At 35.5% G+C, this 25,934-nt stretch overlaps 1 protein-coding gene across 2 annotated transcripts in view; it reads left to right on the forward strand.

Annotated features, from left to right (window-relative positions):
* The window catches only part of Ncam2 (neural cell adhesion molecule 2), a 431,206-nt gene that overhangs the window by 346,382 nt on the left and 58,890 nt on the right, over positions 1-25,934 (forward strand). For both annotated transcript variants that reach the window (XM_052741042.1, XM_052741043.1), the window contains exon 12: positions 4,980-5,153. In XM_052741042.1, the coding sequence (XP_052597002.1) occupies positions 4,980-5,153 (174 nt within the window). The remainder of the gene's footprint in view (positions 1-4,979; positions 5,154-25,934) is intronic.

Below are 25,934 nucleotides of genomic sequence, written 5' to 3' on the forward strand. Positions count from 1 at the left end.
TATTGATATTAAGTGAAATCTCTGATACAGCACTGCACAATTGATTTTCTTAACCTTCGTTCAGGGCCTGTACTTACCACTTTTAAAGTTCAAGTTGTCATATTTGACTCATCTTTTTAACCTACCGGGACCCAGTCAAATTCAATATTTTAGTTTTCTTTCCAAGATTGATTTAATTCATAAATATCATGAAGCTGCCACCCATATATTCATCTATGTTACAGATAAAACGCTAGAAGTCACTTTGGAGAACAGGGAGCTGATTAGAGGTTAAGCTATGTCAATTGAGCAGAATTTTGTAGATAGAGAGTAATTGTCAGTTCAGTGGTCTATGTGATCAGATGGCATTGTACCATAAAATGGGGTAAAGTTAGTTCATTTGAAAGACACAGTTCCATTATCTGATTACAAACCTAGGCTTCTCTCAGTGAAATACCATGTAAAGATGTGCACATTGATATTTATTTAGAGAATTCATTGAGTAAACAGAAATTTTCAGTAACTAATCATAATATCCTTGATTTTTTTTCATGATCATACTGTAAGAAAGCACAGGTTATGGTCACAATGATATTGTCAATTTTTTGACCAATTCCTAACTGCTAGTTAACTTCCTACTCGACAAATGCATGGAGAGTTTCCTCTAGGTGCAGTATATTCTTCTGGATCTCAGAATGACAAGTTGAATAAGAAAGACACACAGTCATTACCTAAATTAGAGTTCAATACATATGGGTTACAAGAGAACTTAAAAAAAAGAAAAAACTTGGCAACATAAAATTGATTTCTGATTGATTGGAGTTCCTGGGAAAAGCTTCAAATAGATGTCAGCTTTTGAACTGGGACTGAATAGGAAAGAAAAACTGAGGCCAGTAACAATGGAAAGACTAAACAGGTCAAGGTGACATTGACAACAAAAGTACTGTGCTATGAAAGAGTGAGAATTACTTAGAAATGAGGCATTTAGTGGAGGACAGCAGAAATACGGTCTGTGAGCAGCCCAGTGTTTGGCAGTGGGACTAGCGAAGTAATGAAAGATCAAGTCATAGATTTCCTTTGAATAAGTTTATATTCTATCTAAGGCTTAGAAGTAGAAGACTGAAGATTGGAGATGTTTATTCATAATGCAGAATGACCCAGTTGTTTTTCAACAACCACAAGAAAATGATTTAAACTCAGCATGAGGTGTAAGCAGTTGTTATTTTCAAGTTTCTCTAGGCATCTTTAGTCTATAAAATATATGAATGGATGGATAGATAGATGGATGGAAAGATGATAGTTAGATATATGATAGATAGATAGATAGATAGATAGATATTAGATAGATAGATAGATAGATAGATAGATATGTAGATAGATAGATACAGAGAGACAGCTATCTGAATTTCTTTCTCAGTGTACAAAACGTTCAGTGTGTTATACTTTATTGGCTAATGAAACATAGTTGTAGATAGCAATATAAAAGAATATATGTATACATATAACTTCATAGAATAGCAAGATACATTGAAATCTTGATAGTGAATTAAAAAATTCAATGAAAAACATTAAAGATCAGAGATAGACCCAATAAACTACCTAATTTGAGTCACTGAGTTAATGAACAAATAAAATTCGAAATGATTATGCAATTTGTATAACCAATTCTAAGGATATATTGTGAACACAAATAGTCAAATCATCTTAATATATCAATGTAATAATCATTTGAATTTTTAAGCTGCTGAAAACCAGGAGAATATTGAAATTTAAAGCAAGTGACAAGGACTTAGATGTTTTGTCACTTACATTAATGTTCACACATTTCTAAATCTATTTTTTCTTGAAAACATATCTTTATACAATATAGGTGATCATGTTCTCTCACCCTGATTCATCCTAGATTCTACCCACCTCCCCACATACCCAACTTTATGCTCTTTCTCTCTCTCTCATTTTCTTAAACCAAACAAACCAACAAACACCAAGAAACATACATGCATACATAGAAACAAAAAAAATGGAAACCTAAATATCCAATCAAAAGACCAATAATATTAAAAATAACCAATCCAAACAAGATTAGACATAAGCACTACAAAATCCCATCAAGTTCATCATTTTAAGTTGACCAACTACCCTTTTTCATGGAGCTGACCATAAAGTATGGTTAATATACCTGTTATAACTCCATTGAATAAAATGATTTTTTCTTTGCCAGTAGTGTGTATCAATTTCAGATTCTTTAGGGATAGGAGCATGTGACCACTTCCAGCTTTCAGTGCAAGAACCCTTGTGACTTGTACCTGTGTAAGCATCATTCCTGGTGCACCTCTCTCTGTGAGCCCTGTTGTGTCTAGAAGACACTGTTTCCTTGGAATCATCCATCACTTCTTGCTCTTACAACTTTTCTGTCTCCTCTTCTGCATAGGTCCCTGAACCTTGAGGGGAGGAGTTTAATAAAGACATCTCATTAACATATTTTGTCTATTTTAAAAAGTACCTTAGAGTTGAAAGTATCTGGTGAAGGCTCCTGCCTTGCAAACATTTCCCTCAACAAATCCTCACACGGAGTAAAGAGCAAATGTGGTGCTTAGAGCTCCTTTTGTAATCATCATCGCATACACTAGAGTGCTGCCCATATTTTAAAAGATCCCACATGTTAATATTTTAACATTGACGTTGAAATATTGAGAGTGTTCATATTAGATCATTAGTCACAAGAAAAAATAAATCTCTGTAATCTTATTAGAAATAAAAAAAGTCATCCAAATGAACCAGATGAAGCCCATCTCTGCATAGTTCTTAAATTGACACAGTTGACATCTTACTGTTGTAGTATGCCTTCGTGTTTCAGTTCTTTTTGTCCCAACTCATTTAGGATTTTAGTCAGACAGATAAGGGAATTGCATTTGTTATCATAAGCAGAACAAACTGATCATAAACACCTGTGTAAAAAGTCAAATGAAAGCAAATTCAGTAGTCATTACCTAGCTTTGAGCTGCCAAAACAGCTCGAATGAGACCCAGGGTTCAGTTCTGAAGCTATTAATGGAAGATGAGGAAACTTTTCTTCTAAGCTGCCACACTACTGATGTTACAGCCATACCTCAGACTGAGATTAAACCATGGACTGAGGATCCCAGTGGCTCCCTTCCTTCATGTCTGCAGATGCTTTTATCCATGTGAACCTCCTATAATACGAGAACAAGATTCAACACTCTGGCAAACATAGCTGTGAGAACTACTTTTCATCTAAAATGCCAATATGAATCTGGGCAAAGAAGACTGGGACTATTCAATCCATGTGATAAATGAGAGAAAGTTAAAATAGGAAACAAGATTAAATATTGAACAGACAGGATCTATAAACAAAGAGTTTATAAATATCAGTTTCTTCTGATGTCATGATGTTGTTCTATGCATAGTTAGAATCTGAAAGAGGAAAACCTGACTCACAGCCTGTGACATCTACCCCCATTGTTCATAGCTATCCAATCCTCAGAAGCTAAGACCATGGCCAAATTTAGGAAGAACATATGACAGCATCATGTCAGAAAACAAAATAGTGTGCTGCCTCAAAAAATGTAGGACCATGTTGCTTCAGCCATTATAGTTTTACATTACAAACTGATGTCAGATAATACAAGATGTCCAGTTCTGGGGTACCTCAGCATAATTAAGGCCACATTGGTTATCTGTGACAAACACACGGTAACATCATATTGGATGGAAGGGGGTTTGAAGAGCTTTCCTCCACAGCAGAAAAATACAAGAATAAATATTTTTAACCACTTTTGTTCAACATAGAATTAGAAATCCTAACTGAAGGAATTATGTAGGGGAATAGTAACTCACTTCCAAATTGTCTTTGTTTGCATAGTCTTATATATAAAACCTAACAATTCCCACACAAACCAATAAACAAATGGTCTAAAAATGTAACAGAATATAAAACCAACATACATATTAGTAAATAATATTTCTATGTATTGGCACTATCAAACTGCCTGAAAAAAATAATCAAGGAAACAATCCCTTGTTGCTAAAGTTTTCCTGCCTGGCCCACAGTCAGGACAAATCTCTCTCACCTGCCAGTCCCACAGCCGCTCAGACCTGACCAAGTAAACACAGAGACTTATATTGCTTACAGACTGTATGGCTGTGGCAGGCTTCTTGCTAACTGTTCTTACAGCTTAAATTAATCCATTTCCATTAATCTATACCTTGCCACCTGGCTTGTGGCTTACCGGCATCTTCACATGCTTTTTGTCATTGTGGCGGCTGGCAGTGTCTCTCTGACTCAGCCTTCTACTTCCCAGCTTTATTCTCCTCCTTGTCCCGCCTATACTTCCCGCCTGGCCACTGGCCAATCAGTGATTTATTTATTGACCAATCAGCAACACATTTGACATACAGAACATCCCACAGCAATCCCTAAATAGCTAAAGACAATATGTAGTAAATAATAAACCAAGGAGAAGATATCTCTCCACACACACAAAAATCATAAAATATAATTGACTGTAAAGTGAATAAACAAATGTGTATCCTTTATTCTCGAGGTCAAAGAATCTCATTATTAAAAGACCCAATCTATCTGAATTTATATATAGATTCAATATAATCTCAATCAATGTACCAATAAAAATGCTTCACAGAAAAAAAAAAGTCTTAAAGCTCATCAGGAACAATGTAAGACTTCAGAGAGACAAAGCAATCTTGAAGAAAATAAAAAATTGCTATCAAAAAATATACTCATCAAGAGCTCCTTAACAGCTAAAGAACACTCACCAGTTCTCTTCCATTTCTTCAAACAATCAGTGCATGTGGCAAATTTTATGTTGTGTAACTTCATGTTAACACATGTTTCTGAATAACAGGGAACCCACACTAAGCACCGTGTGAGTATGTTTCACATCACCACTTTATGTCAAATTCTTGTAGCACAATGAGTCTTAGCAATAGTCCTCCTCATTGCCCAGGCTGTTTCCTTTGTAGATGTACCCTCTAGTCCCCATGGAGTGAAGATTATAGAGCTGTCCCAGACTACAGCCAAGATCTCCTTCAACAAACCCGACTCCCATGGAGGTGTGCCTATTCATCACTATCAACTGGATGTCAAAGAAGTGGCATCAGAAACCTGGAAAATAGTACGCTCCCATGGAGTTCAAAGTGAGTTCTTTCAATATATGCTGAGTCATCAACTCTGATATGCAATGTATCTCTGTGATTTACTCTTTATTGTTCTTCCTTTTTGTTCTTTCCTTGCAGTTGGGTTGGAAAATCATAGCCACTTCCTTATTTTATTTGAGAATAACTTTAACATAGAGCTGAAATTTTTTCTTTTTAATTTTTTTTTCTTCAGAAAGGGAGGCTCTTCATTTCAAGTTCTGAGCATCAAACACAGTTTTTTATATGTCACACTAGGTACTTTCCATTGTATTATATTCTGTTATTTAAACCATCTACTTTAATAAGAATAGGATAGCTAAACTGTATAGCTAAAATCATATTCTAGGAGAAAATTTAATTTTATCCCTTCATGAAAAGACAATTGCTGACATGCTGTATATGTAAGGTGAATATTCTGAAATGTGCCCTTATTTTTATTTATTCACAATTCTGTAAATAAGTATGAATGAGATATTACAAAACAGCTAAATGACAGATACTTTAAAACCATCTACATAAGTTCATCTGTCTATTAAGTTTGTTTCTAACTTATGTTTTGAAAATACACAAATGAATAATTGAAATTTTTAGGTTGTACCATTAAAGTAACTGAATTGCCTATCTCTGAAAAGTTAAAATCATATATATTATGCCTGTTAGCAATGGAGAATTCTGTTGTGACTGGAAAAGGTGACTTGATTTCTTATAACTTTACAAGTTATAGTAGGAAATAATAAAGGGATTACAAGTATATGAGAATGCAGGTTAGAATAATCTTTAATAAAAGTATGAATGAGGATATCAGTGCTGTCTCCTTTCCTTGTCAGATCTTCAACTCTATCCTAACACTTTTGATGTATGCAAGTATAATGACAGACCTGTTCTGAGACAACAAAAGGGAACAGATCACTGTACAGGGAGAAAATGAAATTGCTTGTTTATCACTTGTCAGGGTATTCTCAATTTCTCTAGTAGTAACAAACATGATATTTTACAATAAGAATACCAAAAATATTCAATGAGTTAGCTATCGATTATTTACTTTACACTTTGTATACTGTTACAAATAGATGAGTTAATATCGCTTCTTTAATTTTGGTAAGGTATTAACTTAGTCAGGAAAACAGGGACATGCTTCAAATTCAATACATGTGTTCCCACCTCTAAATTACAGAGGGATATTCAAGGTTTGCTTGAAGCACAGCTCATGACAATTTCAGGAGTGTTTTTTTGTGCTGTCATGGTTTCAAACCTGATAGACAACATGTTTTATCACTTGGCAAATGGGGGCTCTTTTTCATAAATAACAAAGCAGTTCATCAAAGTATTTACTTACTTATTTATTTCAATATTTATTATCCAATAGTTATTACACAGATGGAGCCAGAGCTTCTAGGTATCTTCTGAAAGGAGGTGTCTAACAGGTTATGAAGTGTATCCTGATGATAGTTTGATAATTGGTTGTCCTTAGACAAGTTTGTAGTGATATTTTCTTACATATTGTCTAAGATGGCTACCGTATACAGTCTTTTTAACTTCTTGTTCCTTATTGCACTCAAATACAACTTTCTGTGGGAAGACCATGGCTAGTCACGCATCTTTCTGAACCTATAGCAGCCCAGAGCAAGGGCAGACAGTATTCTCTTCAACTAGGCAACCTGAGGCCTCTGGGCTGAAGTCTTCCTCCATATCTACCATTCTATCATTTTTTTTAGTTTATGCTTAATTATAAGGAGCACTAGCATTTAGGTGTAAATATTACTAAATATAAATGGAGCCACAGACATCACCATCTTCCCATAATTTTCCTTGTTTTGAGCTGTCTGTCTCCAATGTAAAAGATCTTGCTTATGAAATCATTTAATAGAAATCAAAATACTTTGTACTTTTTTTTGAATGTTTCAGGTATGTCCCTTTGTGCTCAGTATCAGTTTATTCATTTATTTAGGAGTGTTTAGTTAATACACCGTTTCTTTTTCTTGTTTGTAAATTATTAGGCACTGCATATTGTTCATAGCTGTATCTAATTACTGACTTCATAAATAAAACAACACTTGCTTGGTTTTACTCTTGTGTAGCGGGGAAATATCACCATGCAATTGCTGTCCTGCTTTAGCTTCCAGTCTTTTTTTTTTTTTTTTGGTTTTTCGAGACAGGGTTTCTCTGTGTAGCTTTGCGCCTTTCCTGGGACTCACTTGGTAGCCCAGGCTGGCCTCGAACTCACAGAGATCCGCCTGGCTCTGCCTCCCGAGTGCTGGGATTAAAGGCGTGCGCCACCACCGCCCGGCTAGCTTCCAGTCTTAAGTAACTCACTAATTACCTACGACTCCCACCAGCTGAGTCAGCATCTGATCCCAGACTTAGCACACAATGGAGATAGAGCCATTGTATTCATACCCACTATTTATCTGGAGTATGATCATGCCAGCCATTGAGGTAACAGTCAACTGGTTTTCAAATATATTGTCTTGGAAACAAATTGTGTGTACATGTTTTAACCTTTTGAAACAAAGTATTTTGTGTGTCTGGTGTGTGTGTGTGTGTGTGTGTGTGTGTGTGTGTGTGTGTGTAGGACACATGTTACTAATATTTCTAAATATTTCAGTTGGAGCTTTTCCCCAAATGAAATTTGGTGTGTTCATTGGTGTTATCCTTGTTCAGCTCATGGTGGTCTGTTTATTGCTGCTCTATTAGCAATAGATAGGAAATGGAAACAACCTAAATGCCCGACAACCAATGAATAGATAATGAAAATGTGGCACTTATACACTATAAAATACCATTCTGATGTAATGAAAACAGAAATTATGAACTTTGAGGGCAAACAGATGGAACTAGACAACAAAGACTTTTACAATTTCAAAATAATGAACCTATGGAAACTTCTAGTTTCACTTCACATTTTGGATAATTGTCACTGCTTTGTAATTCCTGCTTTAGTAGTTTCCTGATCAGAAATGGGTGGGAAGCAAGTTAGTTATGTATGGCATTAACGTGTAAAAATTCAAATGTTTCTATTTACATTTATTAGATATGATAGGTGCAGATAACATGCTGGTATAAAGGCACTTTCCAGTCTCGTGATATTTGTCCTCTGGGAAACAGAAGCCAGTGTTAGAGTGTGCCTCTCCTTTGTTTTGCTACATCACAATGATAGACTTGCTATATGTAAGAAGATAAGTTGGGTCAGGTATAGTAACTGGCACAAACTTTGCTGGTTTAGGAATAGCTAATGTTGTTTCGTGTGGTTAACAGTTGTCTGATTTAACAAGCAATATTATCGGAATCCTAAAAAGAGGGAAATATTTGGTGCAAGTAAAGAAATGTTTCAACCTAGTTATTCTCTTTACCCCTAAGTTTGTGACAAAGTTTGGTGCCTCGGTTGGACTCTAGGGATGAAAATATTTCTAATTATAACTTTCAAGCATCATTAACTAGCAGTCTATTATGCATAGTTCTGTAGACAAAACACAGTTATACTTGTTGAAATGCTACATGCATTTCAAGTAATATTCGGGCACACAGAAGGAAACTGGAGTGGAAGTGCTGGTCTGGGGAGCCGGGAGGTGTGAAATGAAAGACTGGTCAGATAATACCAGCTGGACCAGGCCCTCTGGATAAGTGAGACAGCTGATTAGCTTGAACTGTTTGGGGGTCCCACAGGCAGTGGAGTCAGGACCTGTCCTTGGTGCATGGGCTGACTTTTTGGAGCCTGGGTCCTATGCTGGGACACTTTGCTCAGTTTTGGAGTACAGAGGAAGGGACTGGACCTGCCTTGTCTGAGTCTGCCAGCCTGGCCTGACTCCCCAGGGGAGACCTTGCCTTGGAGGAGGTGGGAGTGGGGGGTGGATGGGGGGTGGCCTGAGGGATGGGAGGAGGGAGGACGGGGCAATCCGTGGTTGATATGTGAAATTAAATTAATTATAAAATAAAAATACTCTAAAAATTTGGCAAAACATGTAATTTTTAGGATCCACTTGTAACATGGGTCAGTAATTAACAATACAATAATGCCAACTAAATAATTACTGAGGTATTACATCTTATAATGTATGAGACATCAGAAAGAAAGAAACTGTAGGGATGATGCATACCTTAGGGTATTGTGGTGTTGATTTAATGGGTGACTACTTATCTAAAAATGTATCATTCACACACAGAGTAATATAAAATGTAGATAAATTTTAGCATATGATTTATTTTTTATTTCCCTTTAATCTGGCACATAATACCTTATAAAATTGAGAGTCATATTATAATATTTTTATAGGTGTAATGATTGGGTAGAAACCAATTTTTTCTTTCACTATTTTAATCTTATTTTTATAAATAATGATATATTGAATTATAAATTTATTTTAAGGTATTTATGTTTTATTTCATTTATATCTTTTATTCTTACTTATACATTTCCTCAGAAAAAAATTGGACATTATCTAACTTAATGAGGAATTATGTACTTTTATGTTCACATAAAAGAATTTAATAGAATGTCCCAGTATGCTGACACACATCTGCCATTCCATCACCCAGGGTCTTAAATGGAACCTTATCTTTACTCCTCTCTCTCTTTCTGTCTTTCCACTCTCTCTCTTGTCTCTCCTCTCTCTTTCTGCTTTCCCTTTCATTTTTAACCTCCAACTAAGAGTAGACCATTTGATGAGTATAGTACACGTACTCTCTTATTGTATTCTTATTGATGTGCTGTAGAAAAGTATCTTAGTGTGCATTTTATGATACAGTACAGACACATATTCTAAACGGTGAGTCATAGACAAGGCCAGCTGGAATGGGCTCATAATCACTAATTCACTTTTTTTTTTTTTTTAAGATTGTGATATACCAGATCCTAGGCATAGGTTGGAATGACCTAGATTGTTCTTTGGAGGTAACTGAGAGCCCCTTTACACTTCAGTAGACGTGGCTATTCCATAAGAAGAACTATATATGGTCTGTCACCTCTCAGTAAAGAAAAGTTATTGTGATATCATTACAAGTTATAGTTCAACATGTATATCCTGCAGTGATGCTTTTAATCCAGTTGTTTATAGTTTCTCATACCAATCTGAATGTCCTTCTTTCAAAGGATATGATTTCACTTTTACATAAACAATTTTAAATAATCAGTGTTCAGAGTTATCTCTGAACCTATATGAATTTACTACTCATAATGGGCATTAGTCTTTAAAAATTCATTACAGGAATATTTTCTGTGATTACACAATTTTCAACAGAAATGTGCCTGAAGGAAAAAGCTAGCCTTTTAAAACATATATATTTCATGTGGTGAAGTAGAAATTGACTATAAAGTTCTTCTGTCTGTGTTAAATGCAAGTGTAATAAACTCGTGAATTGCAAGAAGAGGAGTGAACTGTAATCCACACTAATTCCCTATTTTCAGGGAAAGTGATTTTGTCCTGATTTGCATGTTGCAGAGGAGTTTCTGCCTGGTAAAATTCAAAACAAGAATATTTGGTACTGTTTCCATTGTATCCATTTTTTTAAGGAGTAAGTCAGGCAGGGTATGTGTGCATGAATGTGTGTGTGTGTGTGTGTGTGTGTGTGTGTGTGTGTGTGTGTGTGTGTGTATGTGTGTGTGTTTGAGTTTGTGTGTACATGTGTATATTTTAATATAATGTATTTAAACCAAATTGTTAAAAGTATTTACATACTAACATAGGAATAAAAAAGTGAAATAATTTCATTAACAATTTCTCATTCCCCATCCCTTGCCCTCCATTATTTCCCTCACCCTCAGTTTGATGTAGATCATGTAGCTCTCATCTATTTCTCCTTCACTGGGTGATCCAAGCATCCTTCATAGGGTCCTCCCTGCTAGCTAGTGTCCCTGGAGCTGTGGGTTGCAGTCTGGTTATCCTTTGCTTTACATTTAGTATCCACTTATGAGTGAGTACATACTATGTTTGTCCTTCTGAGTCTGGGTTACCTCACTCAAGATGATATTTTCTAGTTCCATCCATTTGCCTGCATATTTCATGTCATTGTTTTTCTCTCCATTGTGTATATATACCACATTTTCTTTATCCATTCTTCAGTTGAGGGGCATCTAGAACATAGGGGAATGGAGGTTCAAGCTGGAACATGGACAGGGTGGGAGAGCAAGGAAAGAGATACCATGATAAATGAAGACATCATGGGAATAGGGAGAAACAGAGTGCTAGAGAAGTTCCCAGAAATCTACAAGGATGACCCCACCTTAGACTACTGGCAATGGTCGAGAGGGTGCCTGAACTAACCTACTCTGGTGATCAGAGGGCTGAATACCCTAACTGTCATCATAGAGCCCTCATCCAGTGATTGATGGAAGCAAATGCAGAGATCCATGGCCAGGTGCCATGCAGAGCTCAAGGAGTCCAAGCGATGAGTGAGAGGAGGGATTCTATGAACAAGGGACATCACGACCATGATGGTAAAAAGTACAGAGACAACTAGCCAAACTAGTGGAAACGCATTAACTGTTGACCAATAGCTGAGGAGCCCCCATAGTACTGGACTAGGCCCTCTGGATAGGCGAGACAGTTGTTGAGATTGAACTGTATAGGGGGCCCCCAGGCACTGGGACTGGGACCTGTCCCTAGTGCATGAGCCACCTTTCTGGAGCCTAGTGCCTATGATGAGACACTTTGTGCAACCTTGGTGCAGGGAGGAGGGGCTTGAACCTGCCCCAACTGAATGTACCAGGCTCTGCTGACTCCTCATGGAGACCTTGCCTTGGAGGATGTGGGAATCAGGGGTGGGTTGGGGAGAAGGCTGGGGAGTGGAAGGAGGGAGGACAGGGGAATCTGTGGTTGGTATGTGAAATGAACAAAAAATCTCTTAATAATAATAATAATAATAATAATAATAATAATAATAATAATCTAAAACAACAACAACAAAAAGCAATTTCTCAACTGTTAAAAACTATTTCACACATATAAGGTGAAGACACAAGCCTGTACTAATTCTGTATATAGACTGATCTCTTATATGAGATTGCCTATCAAATAACTATCTATGTAGTAAAATTCATGATTTTTTCTGTACATACTTGATTTTAGTAATGAGAAGAACACTTTGAAGAGTGATGGTAATAAATGCCAATATGGCATCTGTAACTACTGAGAATATATGAATGTGGTATTAACACTGTGTAGAAATTTAACCTGCAGGAAGTTGTGCAAGTTCCTAGCTCTCTGAACCTGACATGAAGCTCTCTTCTCAACACTCAAGTGCAGACTCTATAGACACTTTAAAATTCATCAGAACTATAGTTTAAATGTATGACAGAAAATTTTAATGCCAGTGACTAATCTTTGTGAATGGGTCCATCTCAGTTACCTGGATAGTGCATTGTTGACCAGCACACCCTAAAAAGGCTACCTTAAATTCTATGTATGTTAAAAACTTAAGTAATTACCAGTATATGTACTCTTTGTTAATTATACTTATGAAGATTATTTATGATTTTTCTATTACAGTAAGTGCATGCAATGAAAGTTTAAGGGTTGTAAAGTGTTTTCCCTATTCAGCTCTGGATTGTATTTATATTCCAGTCTCTTCCTTCATTAGAGTCATTATACAATGTACTATTGACATTCAACTAAAAATGCTTGCGAAGACCTCCTGAACCTTCACACTTGTACTTGATTTTTTTGCCCTACATTTTACAAAAGCATAGAATTTGACATCGAAAGTACAAAATATGTTTTTATCCTCCACTTTGATGATTTTCTGAAACCCAGTGCCTGTGAAGAAGATGCAAGCTTTTTTTTGGCATAGCTACTACCTGACATGTTAAATGGACTCAATTAAAATTAAATGAAAAATAAATTAAGAGGAACTTAATTAAAAAATATTTTATTGTCTCAGATTTTCATTACAGTATTTTTACTGTTAAACTCCAACTTTTCCCCAACCCACCTCCTACCTCCCAATTTTGTGATATATTTAAATACTGTTTAATCATTAAATTATTGAATAAAGATAAAATTTTAAAGTACCAATGATCAAATACATATATAATATGTTAAAGTCACTAAGAGGACAACACACAATTGTTTAATCATATTAAATTACTTAAATATGTATATATGTTTGTGCACATTGGTATTTATTTGTCTTGTATATCCAAACACAAAGTATAAATTCCACATCCAAACTTTGTTTTACTCTATTTGAGATGTGATTTGACTACCTGAGAAGTTACTAACTCTCTTATATATAGGTGCAACTAGTGCCTGTGAATACCTCCATGAAGTCCATATGATTGTGCTCAGGACAATATGCATTTTAGTGCTGGGATGGAATCCAAGACTTCATCATTGTTAGCCAAGCTCCATCCCTGTTTCCAAGAACAATTATTTTCAGCTATTTTAAAACTTCCCTGGAGTTCTTGCTACTTAAAAAGATAGTATTCTCCTTGAAAGGATTAAACATTGTGAGCTTTGAGACTCAAAAAAAAAAAATCGGATTTACAGTTAGTTTAGTTCAGTGTAGGGATCTGCCCTTATGTTCTTTTAGATGCAAACAACTTTAAAACAGCAAGGTTTTCAGTAGAAAACACCTGTTCTGTGGCTGTTCAGCAGACGTCAAGTATTCAAATTTCCTAATAAATAGAAAATGAATTATGTAACAGAAACAGGTTGTACTTGCCCTTGTCATTAAGCAGGTGGTTAGTGCCATTATTTGCATTTTCATAGGCTTGATACACATTTTCCTTTTCTAGATATAGGAGGAAATTATCACACATTTGCCTTTGGATACCAATTAGTATTAGTAATTTATTCTCCTTTGCATTTTATTAAGCTCCACTAAACACAAGTGAATTTCATGAGGGAGAATTTGAATCTTTTTATATCTGCATTGTAAATTGGTACAACAAATTAGATTGCATGATTTCTTCCCCAAACTCCACATAATCTTCCAATCAATCATTGTCTTTTTAAAGAGAACACTTTTGCCATTAGAGAGAAGAAAAACTTTCTTTCATGACAAAAACATGGCGTCATCAAAATGTCCCAACTGAAAACTTTTGGAAACAAGACTAATCCATTACTCCTCTTTTTCCAAAATCTAATCTTTGTATGCACTGGAAGTGTGCCTTGCAGATTTTAATTCTCTGAACAACAAATAGCAGGCTTTGATTTTTCTTTATGAACTTCAGAAGCATTGTAGGAGTTTTAGTAAGTGCAATAATTTCAGTTTGCATGAAATACTCTTATGGAAATAACCAATGAATGTAGATGTTTTACCATAACATTTCTTTCCCCATAATTTATTATTTAAATATACTATTTACTGCTGTTTATTAGCCATACATAATTAGGGTTTTATAAGGATATTTTCATAAAAGAAAATAATATAGTTTGACCTTATTTACCCTTTTATTTTCTTTTTCTGCATTCAACTCTCCTCCGTTTCTTTCATTTATTCCTCCCAGCACCACTTTCTAATTTTTACCATCTGTGTGTGTATGCCTGAGTGTGTGTGTCTGTGTGTCTGTGTCTGTGTGTGTGTGTGTGTCTGTCTCTCTGTCTGTGTATGTATATTTGTGTGTCTCTGTGTGTCTGTGTGGGTGTGTGTCTCTGTGAGTGTCTGTGTGTATATATGTGTGTATGTGTCTGTATGTGTGTGAGTCTGTGTGAGTTTGTATGTGTGTGTGCCGATGTGTTTACCTGAGTATGTGTATTTGTCTATGAGTGTGTGCATGCCCATGTGAGCATGTGTGTTGAGTATGCATGTAATATAAACATATATGCCACAGGATATTGGCTGGCTTGATCTTCTGAAGGTAACCCTTAGCTGCTATGAGTTCATGCATTCAATAGTATCAATGTTAAAATCACAGCTCTCAGCTTTAGTGGAATACTAGATAGCCTATTCTGGAGCCCTTTTGAGTGACCAGGCCCCAGAAACATAAACTTAAGTCATCCCACATTCCATGGTCCAATGTGGAAGCAGTTTCTGTAGGGTTTTATAGTTTAGCAGAACAATGAAAGTCATAAATTAAGGCAATTTAAAAATACATTGTTGGTCTCAACAATTCTCGCTCATATAAACCCTCCTCATTCTCGCTAACTGGACTCCTGATTTTAAAAAAAAATGCATTGGTGGGAACACCAAAGATAAGCGTGCACCAGAAAAGGGGGCAGCGTTTTTACAGACCTCAGATGCTCTCTGACCACATTCCTGGCTCTTTATTCCTTTTTCATTTATTCATCTCTCATATATATTACATCCCCGTCAAGTTTCCCATCCTTCCTCTCCTCCTAGGGCTCCCTTACCTCCCTTCATCCCTGTACCCAATCCTCCTCCTTTTCCTTCAGAAAAGGGCAAGCCACCTCGGGATATCAACCAAACACAGAAATATCAAGTTAAAATAATATTAGTCATATCTGCTTATATTATAGCTGGATGAGGCAACCCGGTATGTGCAAAAGGGTCCCCAAAGCTGGCAAGGGTCAAAGACAGCTCCCTGCTCCCACTGTTAGTTGTCTCACAAGAACACCAAGCTACACAACCATAGCATATATGCAGAGGACCTAGCATAGACCCAGGCAGTCTCTCAAATTGTTGGTTAAGTTTCTGTGAGCCCCTATGAGCCCTGGTTAGGTGATTCTGTGGACAGCTTCCTAGTGGTATTCTAGACCCCTCTGGTTCCTACAATCCTTCCTCCATCTCTTCTGTAGGATTTCCCCTGACTCCTCATGTTTGTCTGTGGGTCTAGCCATCCGCTCTCATCAGTTGCAGGATGAAGCATTTTTTGGTGAATATTATGCTAGGCTCTGGTCTGTGGGTATAGCAGAGTGTCATCAGGAATCATTTCATTGACTTTTTTTTGCCAGTTGTATTTGGATCTATCCTAGGTCTCTGGGCAATCAGCCTCTGGTTCTGGCACTCCAGGCAGTGCCATGTGGGGCAGGGGGCTCCTCTTATGGCATGGGTCTCAGGCTGGACCAGCCATATTTTGGCCACCTCCATAAGTTCTGTACCATCTTTACCCTAGGACATCTTGTAGGTGGGACAAATTGTAGGTCAAAATTTTGTGGCTAGGTTCGCATCCCAATCCTTCCACTACAAGCCTTGGATTGGTAGAAGCTAGTGTTCTACTATGTTAATAGCTTGTAAGAGATTTTTGTTTATTATCAGAAGATGTTAGTTCACATACAGAGTTCTTGATTAAAACTAGTCTATTTCCACTCTCTCTCCAATACAGCAATTTCAATCACTCCATCATTCTCTGAAGACACAGACTCCTTCCAGGAGCTTGTCATTCACATAGGGACAGAGTTTCTTTTCAGGAATGTCACTCATAATAGTCTTTTGTGCCTAGAAGACAACTCCCACAGTAGGATGGGTTTAGTATAGATGTTTCATTTAGAACTGAGCACTCAACCACTTATCTCAACCTTTACCATGAAGTTTCTGTGAAACTTCTGAGCAATTGTTTGTTATTTTCATGAATTTTCTGCTGTAGTCTTTAGTTTCTTATGCATAGCTCCATAGTATGTGCATACCAGAATAATTTGAGCTTACCATTTCATTTTCCTATCCATTTTAGTTCTTTTCATGGTTGTGTTGCACTTGTTAAGTATTCAAACACTGCACTTCATAGGAGTGGACAGAGTGAACATCCTTGCTTAGTCATTACATAAGGGAAGATGATTTGATTGTCCAACATTCTCTTTGATGTTGTTTTATATAGTCTCTATTGGGTTGAGATATGTTTCTCCTATTTCTTTCTTTCTTTTTTTTTTTTTTTTTTTTTTGAAGAAGGACTACTGGATATTGTAAAGAACCTTTTCTACAGGTATTGATAAGATCATGAGATTTCTGCCATTGAGTCTATGTGATGGTTTTTGGTTACTGATTTATGCTGCTGAATCATGCTTTCATGTCTTCAATGAACCCAACTACTTGGTCTTTGGAAATGACCTTTTGATGGGTTGTTAAACACAGTCTGCAAATATTTATTGGGAATTTTGGGCTATCTTTTTCTTTATGACATTTTTCTGGAGTGACAGCAGGTTAATTCTGGCTATATAATATGAAATATGGTTTTCCTCTGATGTCTTTTACAGGAAATTTAGAGGAGCTATACGGTTGCTTCTTTAAAACTCGATTTGCTTCTTACTGTGACTGTATACTTGGGCAACATTTTATAGCTGCCTTAATCTCATTGATTATTTTAAATTGTTCAAGCAGTTTATACTAAAATAACCTTTGGTTATTTTGATATGGCATATGCATTAGAATTGCTTTTTCACTTTTCATAGGCTTTCAATGTATTAAAATACAATTTTAGTGTATCATAATGGTATTCTGAATTAATTGGGTATCTGTTTTAATGTCTTCATTTTATCTCCACGTTTAGTGTTTATTCTTCTGTCTTTGCATTGTTTTGAATAAAGATTTTTAATCAGATTTGGCTTTTCAAAGAAACAATTCTTCGTTTTCACTGATTCCTTGTTCTTTCCCATCTCATTATTGCTGTCCTGATTTTTATTATTTTCTCTGTACTAGTTGGTTTGTCTTGTAATTGTTCTTTATTGTATTTTTAAGAACTAAGTTACATCATTAATTTATTCACTTTAGATCTCCTTTTAACTTAGTCGTTTATAGCTATTAATGTACATCTTAGTGCTGCTTTTCATTTATTCCCCGGTTCTGTTATGTGTAAGTTTAATTAAACTTTGTTCTTTGAAATTTAAAATTCCTTTTCTGATATTTTCAATGACCCATTTGTCATTCACTAGGATGTTGTTCATTGTTTATACTAGTGTGTAGACATAGGGATTCAAATTTAGGTAAATTTAATACTATAATAATTTAGCAAAATGACATTTATTGGTTCCCCCTCTGGTACCAACTACCTACCTCTTCAGTCTTGGGTTGTTGAATAGATTTATAGCACTAGGCCTATGTTTCTTCCTTTGGTGTGGGTCATAAATCCAGTCAGAAAGCAGTTGCTTACCTTCACTATGGTAGCTTGCAACATTCTGAGGTTGGCAAGACTGTTGAGGACTCCTCCCCTGCAGCCTACATAGTACCTACTTGTGCTGTGAAAGTAGATGGTAGAGAGGAAAGAATCACTACATTGTAACAAAAGTGTGCCAGATCTTTAGCAATGTAGTCTCATCATCAATTTTAGATGGCCAGCACAAACAATGGCTCTAGCCTGTGTTGCTGGGGGATTTTTTGATTAATCCCACACCTGGCACTGGGATTTGTATTTTGCAGCTCTCAGATTTTTAGGAGTTTTGTCCATCTATGGGTTCCTCTCTTCAAACATTTTTATTTGGTTTTTGTTCTTATGAAATATTCCATATTTTCTCCATAGCCTTAATTTTGAATACCCCATTTTCTTCCTTTTTTCTGTTCTTCCTTGTACTCTTCTTCCTGATTAGACTTTTTCATGTCTTCTATACTTTTATACCTAATACATTATAAAAACTCATTTTTCTTAAGGTCTCTCCATCTGTTCTCCTTAGAACAGCCAGTTTATGTCTTTTTAACCTTTACTGACATTATAACCTTTTTGACTCAAATATAAACACATTACTCTAAAAAGTTGTAGTTAAAATCCACATGAGAGAGAACATTTGATATTTGTGATTCTGGCCTGGGTTAAATGATTCACTATAGATTTCAGTTTTATCCACGTCCCCACATATATCATAATCTCATTTCTAAAAGTTTCTAAAATTCCATGATATATATGTATCAGAGATTCATTATATATTCATCCACTGAAGGTCATCTAAGCGGGTTCTGTAACATGTGTATTATGGATAGAGCCTAAATGAACGCTGATATGTAGATATGTCTGTTGTAGGGAATAGTCCCTAGTGCATGTGAGAAGTTGAAGTATAGCTGGATTATTTAGCAACTATGCTTTTAGCTTTTTATAGAACCTCTAGACTGATTTCTGAAATGGCTAAACCAGTTTGCTTGGCTCAACAGCAATGAATAAAGATGCTTTTAAAATAAATTATAAAAAAATGAAAGTAAAATAAACCATCATTGAAATGAATCTCTGTCTTGCTAGCGTGGTAGAACACCTTTAATCCTAGCACTTGGAAAGCAGAGACAAGTGTAACTATTTCAGTTTGAGGCTAGTATGGACTACATACCCAGTTTTCTAGCTGGCAAGGGCTACATATTGAGTCCACATCAACAAACAAACAAATTTTCTTGCTTATTTCTTCATAAGAGATCTCATTTTCCCTAGAGTCCACTCTTAAATTGAACTTTACAGGAGGAATTTCTGCCAGCCTGCGTTTCTGCTTCTCTAGTCTAAACATTTTTTTGAATGGTTTGGTCAATACACAGTATCATCTCAAAGCAATTCCAGCAGGTTTTCTGAAAAAAAAAAAATCTGTATCGTCAGAATGGATCATCCCTCCCTTACAATTTTTTTTTTTTAAACTATCTCTCAACATGAACACTGTGTGTTAGTACTTGCCATGTGTTGTTTTCTGAGAGTATTAATTGGATGAAGGTTTCATTGTCTGAATAGTTGATTTAGTCTTACCCACTCCAGTGCTCACATTGACAGGTAATTGTGTTTGTCTTACCAGGCATGAATGAGGCTGCCATTTTTTGGGTCTCAGCTTCAGGATGCGTTTGTTGTTATCTAGTGGGTTTTACATCGTATCAGTTCAAGAGTTGTCCATACGGTTCTGTTGTTCTCTGGCTCTTGTGCTCAGAGTGGACCGAGGTGTAACCGTCGCAGATGAAGATATTTTCACACCATGCATTCAACCCTCTTTGACAGGACAGTTTGATTAGAACGTGTCTTTCATAACTCTCCCTTTCTTGTCCTAGAAGCACAGTGCACTTGGACTGTGGAACTGACTTTTCTTCCCAGGATGTACTTTGGTGACTTTTGGGTCTCTTGTTGGAAGGTGTATTTTTTTTTAATGTTACTGTTCTCAATTACTATTCTACTGGAATGAAGAAACCAGGTAGATGTCATCACCACAATCTTGGAAGTTCTGCTTCCAGCATTAATATGAAAACTAAGCTTTGATCCATCATATTTTACCAGTGTCAAGATCCAAATATATACATATATATATATATATATTCTCAAAAGATCCACCATAGCTGCCATGTAATTAGTTCTGAGATATCAGTGGCTCAGTGACTACACCTTGCTTCTACAATGAATATTCTGCCATTTATTGGATTTCTTCTACTTCTACAGGGTGGCAAGTTCTAAATCAAAGTACTGGCAAGTTTCTCTCCATTGAGGGCCCTGTTTTTGGCATATAAAATATTGTCTTCTTGTATTCTCAAATGGTAGGAGGTACAAAACAATTCATATCCTTTCAAAAATCAGCATATGAATATAATATAGTCTCAGATGATTTAATTATGTGCAAGTATGAAGATCCTTCTGAGTTTTATCTTCTTTCTGAACGCCACACTCACATGCTTCAGTCTGTCTTACATTCATCTGTTCTTAATATTTGCACCCATGCTTATGTACATATTAAAATCTTTAAAAAAATTGCAATTACTTTTCATAAAACAATTATATTGATTCATTTAAAATTAAATGAAAAATTAAATAATCAAGTACTACTGACAAGGAATAAAAGACTATCCTCTATATATGCTAATATGTAAAGGTGGATGGGTCCTGAATTTCACTGAGAGATGATAAAAATGCTAATATAACTAATGAAGATGGATAGTTAACTTCAGAAAAGAATAAGCTATAATAAGTGGATTTTCACTATTGTTATGGGTTTTCCAGTGAAACTAGTTATCACACTAATAAAACTGAGAGCTTCTGTTGTAAAAATGCTAAAATACAAATAATTAATGTAGGAAAATACTATATTTTTCACCTATACACCGCTTCTGTGCCATGATTACCTTATAAAATCTCAGAAATCTCTAGTTTGGTACAGTTCACAATAGAAAATGTAAATGCAGGAGCAAGGACTTTTCCTATCTCATTACTTTGAGATCTGATTATGAATGTTGAATGGCACGTATGAAATGAGATGATTGGCCCAATACTTAAAAATGACAGAATAAATTGTTCAAAATTTCAATTACCTAGATGTGGCTAGTACGTTTTTTTTTTTTTTCTCTGTGACCTCTAGAATCAAACTTATATTAATCAGATTGTGTGATCTGTCATTGTCAAGAGTCCCCCATCTTTGCGTTTTTTCCTTTGTTTCTAATGTGCTTCTGCAGAGTTGTGTCCCAAATGGTAAGCCCACCATCATTTGGTAGATTCTGAATCATGTGGTCCTGGTTAAAATCAGTGGGTCTCCAAACAAAACAAAACACAAGAATATAGACAAGGGACCTAAGAGGGTGGGTGGTATGGCAATCGTAGGAGATAAATGAAGTTGCTGTAAGAATAAAAAGACCTTGCTGTATTCGTGTATGAAATTGTCAAAGAGCAAATTTAATGACACATAAAATAAAATTACTGGTTTAAATCCAATTCAGAATGGTAGGTATTAACGAAGATTGCCAACATGGATTATGTGGTTTAGTCTAATGATAACTTATAAACTCAATTAAATAAAATATTAAAAGAAAGTTATTGTATCTTCTAATAACTCGAGTTAAATGTATCATATGTAAAATTCATTCCAAAATCAATTACATTTTTAAAGGTAAGTCCTAATATCTTAAAAATTACAAGAAAAATTTACTGTAGATTGAATTTGTGTATTCCTCCTAAACATTCTTCCTCAAGTTAAATATCATCTTCATTATGATGATATCTAGAAGTGATTCATTTGAGTAGTAAGGTTTTCCTTTATGCAAAGGATGATTAAGTATGAATTATCTATCAACTATTTTGTTTGATGAAACTTTTCAAAGTTTTTATGAATATTTTTATATTCCAATTATTTTCATCTGAATTTGAGACAATTTTATTTCCTATAAAAACTTACATTTCAAAATTAAGTGAAAATTATTGACCTGAAAAAATTATGTTTATATATAATTATTCATAAAAAAATTGATATGCTTTAAATTAGCCATGAGATTATTCCTCAATCAAAATATTATGATTTTAGCATTAATGATAGAAACAGTAAAAGAAGTGTATTTTCATTACAAGTCCGGTCTCTTGCAAATTCTTGAAAAGGGTCATCATTTTTTAAGCTAATTAAAATGGACATTAAATGTCTGGTTTTACTTCTTTTGTTTACACAGTACAAACTGCATGTTAACTGGAAAACTCCATAGTTTTCATTATTTTTTTAGATTTCTGTGAGGAGATGAACAGCCAGGGTAATACCCAGGGTAATACCTCACCCATACTTTGAAATTCCCCATTGTTGTCAGTACTGTTTCGTTGTTCTTGGCAACCTCATCTGTCCCGTTTAAGGGCAGAGATGTTGTAGTTCTAGCCTGAGGAACATTTCTGCTGACAGTGAATATCAGGCTAGCCACAGCAGTAATCCAGGATTGAAGAAACAGAAGAGAACGTAGCTACATTGAATCATACTGTAGGTGTCTGCTTCTTTTAATTAGTTTCCTTAATCATTTTCTTTTCTCCAAAGGTTGTAAATATTCTGTAGCCTCTGTGTCTGTTGACAGTGAAGGAATAAGATTTGTTTGTATCAAAACAAATAAAACCTTATAACTCCCAGTGGTAAAATTTGATGCCTCATGAAAGGAGAATATAATTTCTGTCTTCCTGTTCTAGTATTTTACATAGTTGTAAAACCATGATTTTAAAAAGTTCATGCTTTTCTTCCATGGGCCAACTTAAATATCTCTATTTTAATGTGCACTTTGCACTTTTAGGCAGAATTTTGCAGTTATATCTAATGGTTATTTAGGAAACTCAATCATATTTCAGTCAAACTACAACATTAAATTAGGGAAGGAAACCTGCTTCTTTATAAAACTCGTACCTAACAAAGCAGCGTAGGACTTCCAAGTCATGCTGACTTAATGTGGCTGGGATATGCATTCATTTATACAGTTTGTCCTTAGAGAACATATAGTAGGTTTTAATCTAGTTACACAGAGTTGTAATTTTTGCTTTTGAATTTCTAATAAATTATAGTGAAAGGAGCCATCCCACACATCAGTCCATAGTTCTATTGTCCGAGTGTATGGGTACATGGAAGGAAATAAATCTATTAACTGACTTCATAGTTTGAGGTGCAATTCTCTTACAGAGTGGGCAGCCTTGCATTTTTCAAGTGGTGGTTTGCTTTCAGGCTCCACCTTAGGTGTTCAGAAACTGTGTTTGGTAAAATTATGGATGATTTAAGGGATATATCCTCCTTTTTCAAGTAAGGCAAGTCAAATTACAGATTCAGGCACTACCCCCTTGGCGTCTATTTCTTTTTCTCACTTTAATTTGAACCATGTATGTGACTCTTTCTATGTGACAAAATAATCTTTAGTTTCACAAAAAAAGTGGATAGTCATAATAAGGGTTATTGGAGCAAGCTTTCATTGGGCCAGACTTGAAAACAAACTGACTTGTTGTACATGGACTTGGAAACCTTGCATCAATCAGTTGGATTTCAGACTTAGTACCTACAATTTTGAAAAATGTCTATAGGTCCTCCTACTATTCACTTTCCCGTGAGTGTTTCAGTTCAGCATTGTAAAATATTTGAGACCATATTTTTACCCTCTTTGCTACTCTGCCCTGAAAATTGCTCTGATATGAAACTCACTACATGGAGCAACGGTGATAGAGAGCAGAACAGGTTAATGTGATGAAATATGCTAAATAAACTTGATGATGCATCCTGTAACTAAAGAAGTAGGGTCCCATTGTTAGTCAGAGGTCTGTGGCTTCGCAGCCTCTGTGAAGTGTCTGAAAAAGGCAACACCTAGAAGTGGGAGATTTTCCTGGAAATGCGCAAACAGTTCCAGTAAAATATAAATATATGGTTTTCCGGTTCCAGTATCAAGCTAAAGGTTTCCTTGCAATATATATGATGGTAATTTAATGGCTTAGCTTTTACCAATTTTAACCAAAAATAGACCTCTAAATTTAAAATGTCATCAATGCCACACTGATTCATAGGGAATTATACTCAACATTGAAACTAAGCATTGAATTCTGTTGCTCTTCTTTCTTGCTAGCTTTTCATGACAAATGAATTAGCTTTCCTGGTTCCCTGATTAAAATGGCCATAGAATAGTCTGCGTGTCTTCACGATGATGCTTTCAGGTTCACATTGCTGTTGTGTCTGTTCTTCTTGGGGAGGGGTGCCCCCCCAACTCCCAAGTAAATCATACATGGAGGCTTATTCTTAATTATGAATGCTGGCCTTATCTTGCTTATTTTCTATCCAACTTTTCTTAACTTTAAAATATCCATCTATCTTTTCCTCTGGGCTTTTCCCGTTTTCTTACTTCTGTAAATCTTACTCTTACTCCATGAATTGCTGTGTAACTGGGTGGCTGACTGCTGGAGTCCTCCTCCTTTTCTGACTCCTAGATCTCCACTCCCAGTTTTCTTCCTCTATTTATTCTCTCTGCCTGCCATCCCTGCCTATCCTTTCTCTTGCCTTGTTATTGGCTGTTCAGTTCTTTATTAGACCTTCAGGTGTTTTAGACAGGCGCAGTAACACAGCTTCACGGAGTTAAACAAATGCAACACAAACAAAAGTAACTCACCTTAAAGTAATATTTTACTACAGGTTCATCTTTTTTTTTTAATCATAGAAATAAGGAGGATTAAATAGCTAATCAAAGTTGTTGGCTGTGGTGGAAGCATCTATAGTTTATAATCTCTGATATGTTATTGCATGATACACTAATGTAAATCATCGATCTAAATGTCCATTAGTATCTATAACCACATATTAAAATAGTTCTATTTTCCACTAATGCACAATAATGGGCAACTCTTTGACCCAAAACAATAATTTCAGCTCTATTTGCTTTCAATGTACTTCTATACTTTTTTGACTCTGATATTTAATTTTAAGTATTTATTTAAAGAATTCAGAGACAGTCTGTTTCTAAGAGTTAGTGGATCCCAATGGGTGATGAGGCCAGCCAATAAGCGCATGGCTTCTTTCAGCAGTCTCCAATACATGTCAGTACTGGGATTCTTCAGAGACTGTTAATTAGTTACAGCACGGTTCTCTCATGAGCTCCTTTGTTGCAGCAGTCATGTTCTACCAGGATGAGAAGAATGTGGTTCAAGGTCGGCCCACACTGAGTGGATCATGTTGATTGTCCAGAGAACTCATTCATTAGTGTCTTGAGGAATAAATACATATTTTGCATTCTTTACTTTTAGAGAATTTACTCATTTTTCTTTCAATTGTATTAAGTTCTATTCAATATATATTAACTATATACTGTAATTATGTGAAATATAATTATAATTCAATATGTAGTAAATAACAAAACTGTTAAAATATAGTGAATTTTTAACTAATATTTATTTATTTATTTAGATTTTGGAGATTATTATATAACTACATCAGTTTCCCCTCGGTTTCCTCTCTCCAAAACCCTTCCATGTAACTCTCTTTACTTTCTTTCACACTCATGGTTCATTTTTTCATTAATTATTGTTACTTTCATATATAATCCTTAACACATACCTACAACTTGCTCAGTCTGTATAATGTTAATTGTGTCCCTATTTTCTGGGTTGACCATTGGTTAAATTAACTGGTGTGCTCTTCCAGGCAGAAAACAACCTCTCCTGCTCTCAGGATTTGTTACTTGCCTGTAGTTCTTTCTATAGGATGGAGGCCTTGTGGGGGTTCTACCTCCTACCATTGTACAGCTATTCTTGTCCTTCTT

The sequence above is a fragment of the Peromyscus californicus genome, unplaced genomic scaffold (assembly GCF_007827085.1).
Source record: "Peromyscus californicus insignis strain IS unplaced genomic scaffold, ASM782708v3 Scaffold_16__1_contigs__length_79575227, whole genome shotgun sequence".
In the NCBI taxonomy this organism is placed as follows: domain Eukaryota; kingdom Metazoa; phylum Chordata; class Mammalia; order Rodentia; family Cricetidae; genus Peromyscus; species Peromyscus californicus.